Source organism: Cebidichthys violaceus, unplaced genomic scaffold (genome assembly GCF_023349555.1).
Source record: "Cebidichthys violaceus isolate CVI_PGR_0920_01 unplaced genomic scaffold, fCebVio1.0.p SCAF_722, whole genome shotgun sequence".
Classification (NCBI taxonomy): Eukaryota; Metazoa; Chordata; class Actinopteri; order Perciformes; family Stichaeidae; genus Cebidichthys; species Cebidichthys violaceus.
Genome location: NW_027176953.1, coordinates 5,762 through 14,712, shown reverse-complemented (window position 1 = coordinate 14,712; position 8,951 = coordinate 5,762). Strand labels below are relative to the sequence as shown.

Here is an 8,951-nt window from a genome sequence, read left to right as displayed (position 1 = left end):
CCAGTTTTTAGTATTAAGTTCTCCTCTTTCCACGCAAAAGCAAAACTACTGAAATGTTATCGGGCGATGACGTTAAAGTAATAGTAATGGGTTATTTGCTCTCTCACTGTGAGTTAGATGAGAGGAAAGATACCGCCGTCATATCGGTCTGTTAAATGTGAAGCCACAGCCAAGAGACAGTCAGGATAGCAGAGAGACAGACGGACAGCTAGCTTGTGTCAGCTATAGCTCCAGGTTCAGGAAGTCACTGCGTCCAGACAAGAAACACTCTGGTTCATAACCCCACATACAACCACAACTTCTTGTTTTTATACAAAGTAGACATGACGTGTTGTTGAGAGAGCTTTAGCAACACGTTCTCACTCCCATCTCTTCATCAGTGGTCCTACGCTTAGCGCTGTGAGGCTCTTGGTTCCCTTCTAGGTTTTCAACATGTCAACTTCCTGTCATTACATGCATACACCGTCCTTTCAATATCAACTTCCGTTTTCATAGGAAACAACTTTGTTAGGTTTAGGCAACAAAAGTATGATGGAAGCAGATTAGTGATCACAATTACAGTGATCAAATATATATATATATAGCTTGGAACAAAATCATTCCGATAAAAATGCTTTTTAAATAATTCATTTTTAGTAATAAAGTAGCCAGCTAACAGTTCATTTTGGGTATTTTCATAAATGACAACATTTTGAAAAAAATGTATTCTATAGTATTCAATTAAAAAACGACTTTACTGCCATAATACTTTGCCTTGTGGTAACCCGTTAAAGTAAACATCAGTCCCCTGGGTGTTTGTTTGACCCATCCATTTTTTTTTCCCAAGCAGAGTTTGTAGCTCTTATACTACGTAACCTAACTTCCTCATTTCCTCCCGCCATATCTGTGGCCGCGTTAAGAGTCATACTTTGATGCAAAGGGCGACTGTATTTGACGAGTTGGGAGTGAGAACGGGCTTTAGAGGCTCTTGAAAGTGGATGTTCTTTACCTTTGGATGGAACCAGCCTAGCTGTTTCCCCCTTAGATTCAGCTAAGTTAACGTCTCCTCGCTGTAACTTTGTGTGTAACAGACAAATATTGGAGTGGAATCATTCTTTTAAAAAAAAAAGGGAATTCATGTATTTTCCAAAATGTTGTACCATTCCTTTAAACTGAATTTAGCCCTGAGAAACACAATACAACGGTAGCTTAAAAATATTGAAAAATAAAAGAGAAAATACAAAGAGGCAGTTTTTCTCGATAATACAGCATATATTTACCTCATCGTCTATGTACAAGACTTATCAACTTTCCTGATGAATCAAAAACTAAATTCAAAACATCACAAAGACTTTATATCACCTATCCATTGAAATGAATAATATTGGCCAATGATATCATATGGAATACAATGACAGAGCACACCCACGATACTTTTTGCAAACACATGGCATGTTTATGTCTTTATTTGTGCCCTTTGACAAGCGGAATGATAAAACTAAAATAAATAGACATGGCCTGACCCACCTTAGATAAGCAAGTGCCTCTTTCTTTGCCAATAAGTATTCAGTGTTTCATTGCCTGAGAATTTGTCCACAGCTATGTTGAGATAAGTTAATAATAAATGGTGTCAAAACATAATTTTCATTTGAGCTGGTGTGGCAAGAGGTCTTTAATACTGAGAGGAATGATTTGAGGAGACTTCCAAACACTTGAGGATCACCTCGCTCTGTGTCTTATCTCGAAGTGTCTCAGACCCAGTACTGATTCTTTTTCAAGGCCGGGTTCGTTGTCCGACAGTGCTGCAACAACTCCGGGTCTGCGTCTTTGGAGTCCATGTTGGACATGGGGATGTTGTTGGCTGGGTCAGTTTTGCGAAAGGTTTCTGCGCTGGCCACCTCTCCGTTTTTAGGCTTGGATGCTGCGGTCTGGACGTCGTGCTTGCCTGTCTTGTTTTTACGGATCAGGTAGTAGGCCAAGATGGCCGCCAGCAACAACAGGAGAAGGATTACTAGGATTGGAATGAGAATAGACCAGAAATTGCTGCGCCTGGAAACATATGGTTTCCCGTTGGAGCTAGAGCCAGAAGACGTTGTTGTGGGGGCATCTCCGTGGGGCCAGTCCTTGTTGCCCCTCCAGCGGGGGCTAGCGGAAGTGGAACGAGGGGAGCCAGCGCCAGGGAGGTCATTACTGTCCTTCGGTGAGGCTTCTGAAGGAATCCTCAACAGAGTGGCAGGGTAGACCCCAGAAGCATTGTAGGGGCCGGTCTGGAAGGAAAGCACACATTCTGCTGGAGGAACCCCATGGGCTTTGAGGAGGAAGCGGGCCTCGTCCTGACTGACACCACCTCGTGATCCAGAAGCGCTATTCAGGATTTCCATAGCTACTCGCCCCTCATCCAGCTCCTTCTGGCTGAATGTGTCCACTGGCTGACCTGCACCAGGACCTCCAGACCTCACAAAGCGAGCCCCGTGGGGCTTTTGGATGACAGTGAACGTTGGGGAGGTCCTGGTCTTGTTTGCCAGTGGAGTTGCATCCAGAAGCTTCCTGTCCAATTGGACAAGAGCACCTTGGGGTAAGAGGGGATCCTGAGCGATGTTGGCCAGAGGCTGGACTGTGATGTTGAGGACAGAGGAGACATTAGCCGCCTTGCTACGGGCTACAAATGCAACACTGTCTCGAGGTGAAGTGGACTTAACGAAGCGGACACTGACTCTGCCTTCTTTGATCTGTTTCTGGCTGAAGGCAGATGTTGGCTGCCGATCTACCATGACAGCTGCATACTTAGGTACACTTGTGATCTTGTAAAGGATGTCCTCCTCAACAGGGCCCCCGGTAGTGGCTCTCAACATCTCCTCAGTCACCAGGGTCTCATCATCACCTTGCTTCACCTTGATCTCAGGAGCCTTGTCAAGAAACAAGGTGCGAGCAAGGACGCCGATGTGGAGCGTGTGTGGCTCTGTTTGGTGTTCTCCATCTGACACAATGAATTCCATAAAGCCATCGGCAAGGCTGCCATCGCTGAAGAAGCCCACCTGCCCACGATTGACCATCTCCTGTGTGAACCCAGAGATGGGGTCCATTGTGAGGGAGTCAACCAGTCGGCCGTTGCTAGGGGCTTTGGTCACTTTGAAGTGCACCTCATCTGGCGGACTGTCCTCGTCTTGAGTGTTAAGATGCTTCTGAGACAAAAGGGTCATGGAGCCTTGAAGAACCTCCAAGAGTATGTCTATGGTGACTAGTTCAGGGGAGTCAGAGCCGCGACGTTTGATTGAGATGTTAAATATCTCCTCCAGGACCACGGCTTCGGCAGGTGGGGCCAAACTCTGACCCTCAGACTTTAGACGGGCTCTGAAAGAGAAGCTGTCAGACGAAGCCCCTGAGTCATCATGGAGATACTCCAGCATTCCTTGGGTAACATCTTCTTGCATGAAGGATGGGGCATTACGGGGCAGGTCCTGACCACCCAGGGTGATACGACCGTGGTCAGGGAAACGCTTGATCTCAAAAACCACATCCACATCGTCTCGCTCAACTTCAGGTAGGATAGCCAGAAGGTTGGAGGCATCAAGAATTGAATCATCAATGGATTCCTTCTGGCCTTGCACAATTTCCAAACCTGAGCAGAAACAATACAAAAATAATTCAGTTTTCAAATATACTTTCTCTTTAGTTTTGTCTGTCTCCTGTCGATATTTAATAATGCAGCACAGTACATTCATGCTGTTGGCACCATAGGAAACAGACAGAGCAGGGGGCGAATTGTTTATGCAGCAAAAGGAAGCAGAGGTAATAAGTCAGACTGGCAATTGACACAGCCATGACCACAAGCTAGATCAGGTCACACTAAGAGAAAACGGTTTTTCCAGAAAAGGTAAACGTGTGAAGTCAAAATACAAGTTGTAAGCTGTAGTTTATTCATAGCCTAGCGTTAGCTTTGTGCTTCTGACGATTGCATTTACGCTTTTTAGAAAGTGGTGCTTTTTGTGAAGATTATCTTGCTGAACTAAATGTGTAGCATATAAACTTTTGTTTGCACAGAGGTTATTTTCTGCAATAATCCAAAATCCAATGGAAGAATCCTATTGGCTTTCTGTCGAGGGGACCAGGGCAATGCTAACGTCCAGGTTTTCCTCCGTAACAACAACATCCCTGCACCACTCTATCAAGGGTACCACTCACAGCCTAGCAAATGTGCAAATGTACGTATCCTCAAAAACAACTTTTTAGGGTCAGTATAAATAAAACCATAGAAATTTAAAGTGATACTTCACCTAAACTGTACTGTAGCAGGATAACAAAGTATAAAATATAATGTGTGCTCAGCCTATCAACGCTGTATGAATAGATACATAATTAAACACAGATCTGACATGTCTAAAACACGGCTGCAGCTGGTGAAAACATTATCTCACCATAATAACTCTACTGTTATTATTTCAGGTGGAGCCCTCTAATGGGGCTTTACAGGCTTAACCACTCATCTCTGCATCTCAACATCTGTGGAAATCTTTATACAATAACAACAATTATGTTAAAGCCATGCTGTTTTAGAAGTCATGTAACTGCCTAGATTTTGACATTAGCTTGTACCTTTGTTCTTCCACAGCTGTGAGGAGATGTTTCTGTGAGCAGCATAGTAAGAGATGGTGATGGGCAGGATGTGACGGACATCAGGGGCTGGTTGGGATGACAGAGTTAGGTCTACGGAGTCCCTCACCACCCAAAAAGGCTCCTCAGGTATTTGGTGCTCATAGTAGACCACGCCTGACTCCAGCTGTGTGTCAGGGGAAGCAAAATCAGAAGATGATGAGCCGTTCAAAACTCTCAATATTGCAATGTGTAAGTTGCCCGTTTGCAGTCACTGCAAAATTACTTTTTATTTGTTTTGACTTGAGTGATTTGGATGACAAAGACATTTTAGTTCGCTTTTTTCCTCTGAAGTTTGTAAGAACCACAGTCAAATGGGATCTCAAATGACGGCAGCAGTGGTTTGGCTGAGCTGTATACTGGGATCTGGGTTTGAGAACCAGAATGTGACGGCCTGTGTTTGCTCTCTGAGGTCACTCCGTGTCCTAAACTCAACTCTTCTCACACACACACACCCACACACACACCCACACACACACACACACACACACACACACACACACACACACACACACAGACAGACACACAACCACAAGCAACCAAGCGTTCATGCTTGTACACACAAACGCAGCGCTGAATAACTCAAATCATCAAATCATGTTTCAGCTCGACTTACTGTTCGATTTTCTGTCACAATCGAAACAGAGCAGTTTGCAGGGAAACAATTTATTCTCATGCTCATCCGAGCACAGTCAGATGTCAGCAATGGAAATCCGACAGAAGCGAGAGTGAGAACACACTGCTGCCATGGCAGACAAACACTTGGCCTGTATGAAGCAATGCGTAGTACTACTACTACTACTACTGGATATTTGGTTATGTAATCTGAGTAAACTGAAATAGAAGTGCCTCTTTGCTTTACAGACAATAAGTAAAAAAAAAAGTAAAAAAAATCCACTAAATAAACAAAACTCTTTTGAAATAAGGGGGCAAAACTATGATGAAGGATTTTGAAAAAAAAATGGCGTAAACCATTAAAAACCTAAGGCCTTTAAATATATTCCAGGACTCTGAGTGCCTGGAATATTCTTTTGTTTTTCTTGCTTGTAAAGTGACTATTTATACTTACTTTATACTTAAGGTTACTTTGCCAAATGTGCTGTACGAATGCATTTAAAAAAAAAAAAAAATTGCCTGCAATTAAAATCGTCTCCAACCCTGTCCACTGCCTTTAGTAGTTTAGATTAGAGCGATTTATTTATTTAACATTAATAAAATAAAATGCAAGACTGCAGTCACACAGGCTTAACATACATTCAAAATCATCAAGGGTAAGAACTCAAAACCTTTACCAGCATGGATGCTCATGCTAATGCTGACCCTAAACATCACAATGCCACAAAGGCATATGCAATGAGGCCCCCTGCTGGTGAAGAAGAGGAACATGTGGATGCCTCATATACACAGTATGTACAGACTGTAGTTATAGACGGTCTGAAGATGTTCGGTACAAACTTCATTTAAGAAAAAACGTTTTACTTATGGAAAACTACCACAGCTTATGTGAAACACTGAGTCAACAAACACTAAACTGTTTAGTGTAGTTTGAGTGATCTTTATTATCAAGTTTATTGACTTGACTTTACCTTAAATAAAAGTCGACGCTGATAAAAAAATATACGAAATAAGAGGATCATTCCGAGCGGAACCTTTAATAAAAGTAACCAGAGTAAGTAAAGAGCTGTAACCTCAGGAATTAAATGACTTAATTTTCACCTCTAGGAGAGCGGTGAGATCTTCAGCACCAGTCTGTGTTGAAAAGAGGATTAGCTGCACTTTTATGCATAAAAGTGGAATTATGTCTTCTCATATGTCTGTTTGATGGTCTCTGCAGAAGACAACTGGAGGGCCTTGAACAGTCTGCTCAGTAAAAGAAACCTGCCATTACTAGGAATGCTAAATGTGAAAGAGGAGAGGACTTATTTAAGAAGAAGAAAATGAGTAATGCCTTTACAGTGCTCCCTTATGTAACTGATCATTTAAAAAAAGAAATCCATCAAAATATGCTTTTTCCTTTGCTCTTCCTGGGATTTCTTTATTCTTTTCTTTTTCCACCATTTTTCTTCCTTTAATCTGTTTTAATGTTAGACATTTTGCCGTAACTAATAATTTATAATGATCATTAAAAGCGAATGTAGAACATTCAATTTATGAAGGGCGGAGGGGGAAATTAGTTAAATGTGTCCTAAAGGAAATATATCCTAGAAACACACACTTTTGTCGCACTCGCACAAAAGTAATTACCTGTGTTTGTGAGAAGCGGGTAATTTCCTCATACTGGTTCCTGTCATTGGCCATGATCAGTCTTCCCAAACGAGGTGGGCGGATAAGAGAGTAGCTTATCTCATTGCCATCCTCATTGGTCACAGCCCCCAGATTGGCACTCGTGATAGACTGCCTTGTTCCTGTGAAAACACACGCGCACACACACACACACACACACACACACACACACACACACACACATACAGTCCTCTGAGTGCTGTGGAAAATGGCCTCTTGGAAGTGTTGTTGAGCTTGTAAAATTTAACAGAGTCTAGAATTGCCAAAAGCTTTAGCGGTTACAGTAATTGCACATTACTGTGCAGAAGAGCTTCCTGATGGGGAGAGTTTCATTTCAAAATTGATATTTGTGCTTTCAAAAGAATGTGACAACTCATCTCCTTTATCATTAGCGTGAAAGAAAAGTTTGTTGAGAATAGAGGTGAGGTTATTGTCTGTGCTGACACTCATGAAGTATAGTTTCACTTGTCAAATGTTTCATCTGGAGAGGTTATCCTCTAGAAATACAGTGTTTACGAACAACAAAACAACTTCTCTTTGGTGCATTGGAAGTATTTTAGATCAAGCTTGGACTGAAAAGTAAGCTAACAGGCACACTGAGTAGGATGTGGACCCACTGGAAGTGTCTTTATCTACCTCTGCCTGTATTTTCTTATTTTTGCTGTGTTCTCTGAAAAACGTAGCGACCGCGTGTCGTATCGTCAGTGCGCTTTAAAGATGGAAGCTACCGATCTGGAGGACGGCTCAGATAAAATGCAAACACGGAGAGGCAAAGCGCCGAGTGGACAAAGCTGGTTCCGATACTAGCGTGAATCTGGGGTTCGCTTTCAAGAGACAAATCCGAACCATTGTGCTCTTAAAGCACGACGACGTCCCTTTTTGTAAGACGCAAAAAGACAATTCTCCTCTTATGAATGAAATGAAACGATTGAAATTTTTTGTCCGTTGTGGCAAGTAGCTTGTAGTGGCTTATTTTAGCACAGATACTGTGCAGCTGACATTAATCAGTGTGTTTGCTGGCTTCATGACTTTCCTCTACTTGTGCTGCTGAACCATTGTTTCAGATAAATCATAATAAATGTCTTTAAAACAACTGACGAGAGAATCTGGAGAAAGCAAATTCGTTTATGTTTTTGTAATCTGCACGCCACATAAACAATTGCTGTGTTTCGGAAAAATCCACTTAAAACATTGGACAAACTGTACATCATTTTTAGTTTCTTTTTTTTTTTTTTAATCTTTGACCATGTTTTAATCACTGCCGTCTCCAGGGCTTGAAATCTCGAGGACTTTTGACATTTTACCTGGAAATACCATGAGCTCCTCCTGCGTCACCATGGTGATGGTGAGAGGCCTGGCTGTGACGACAAATCGGTAGAGAGGAGACGTGTGCTCGCCGTCTGTCACCGTGAAACCGAAACCACCGGACTCCTCACCTGGAAGAGCAGAGGAGTTTTGCATGGGACACAACAACATGTCATTTTGCAGCCATAGCCGATCACTGGCAGTGACTTCCTCTTGTGTAGAACATGATTTCAAACAATGATGTTGAATTATCAACAGTCCGATATAGAGGCCGACTTATATTTAATACACTAATAAGAAAATTTCGGTGGCCTCACCCTCGTGAATGAAGATGACCTCCCCTTTGTTTATGTGAGCCTGCGTGAAATTCAGGATGCCCACTTCGGGCGCCTCTTTCAACGCCACCATACCACCGGTTGGCACCTCGACGTGGTAAACCAGTTCCTCTGCAAGAGTGTCGGCGTCCTCAGTGTTCAGCATGCTGGAGGTGATGTCAGCTTCCTCACCAGCAAGAACCTGTGGCACACATCAAAGACAGAGAGGGGGAGAGAGAGAGAGAGAGAGGAGAGAGAGAGAGAGAGAGAGAGAGAGAGAGAGAGAGAGAGAGAGAGAGAGAGAGAGAGAGAGAGAGAGGGAGAGAGAGAGATGAAAAGACACCACATATTACCAAGTCTGAGTTATGTTTGCGGAAAGGTAATTCAAGGTAATTCAACGTTATACAAGGGGTCAGGAGT

At 42.8% G+C, this 8,951-nt stretch overlaps 1 protein-coding gene across 1 annotated transcript; it reads right to left on the bottom strand.

Annotated features, from left to right (window-relative positions):
- Positions 1-6: 6 nt before the first annotated feature.
- LOC137891967 (chondroitin sulfate proteoglycan 4-like) lies at positions 7-8,703 on the bottom strand. The gene is made up of 5 exons (XM_068736845.1): positions 8,535-8,703; positions 8,217-8,348; positions 6,874-7,034; positions 4,573-4,756; positions 7-3,598 (listed from the first exon to the last, which is right to left on the bottom strand). Exons 1-5 carry the CDS (start codon positions 8,695-8,697, stop codon positions 1,731-1,733), a joined length of 2,508 nt encoding a protein of 835 aa, XP_068592946.1. The 5' UTR covers positions 8,698-8,703; the 3' UTR covers positions 7-1,730.
- Positions 8,704-8,951: the final 248 nt, after the last annotated feature.

Coding starts and splice junctions, on each gene's coding strand:
- LOC137891967 (XM_068736845.1), bottom strand. CDS start 8,697: ATGCTGAACACTGAGGACGCCGACACTCTTGCAGAGGAACTGGTTTAC. Junction 7,035..8,216: donor GGAGCTCATGGTATTTCCAG/GTAAAATGTCAA, acceptor GTGTTTTCACAG/GAACAAGGCAGTCTATCACG. Junction 4,757..6,873: donor CCCGCTTCTCACAAACACAG/GTAATTACTTTT, acceptor CCTGACACACAG/CTGGAGTCAGGCGTGGTCTA.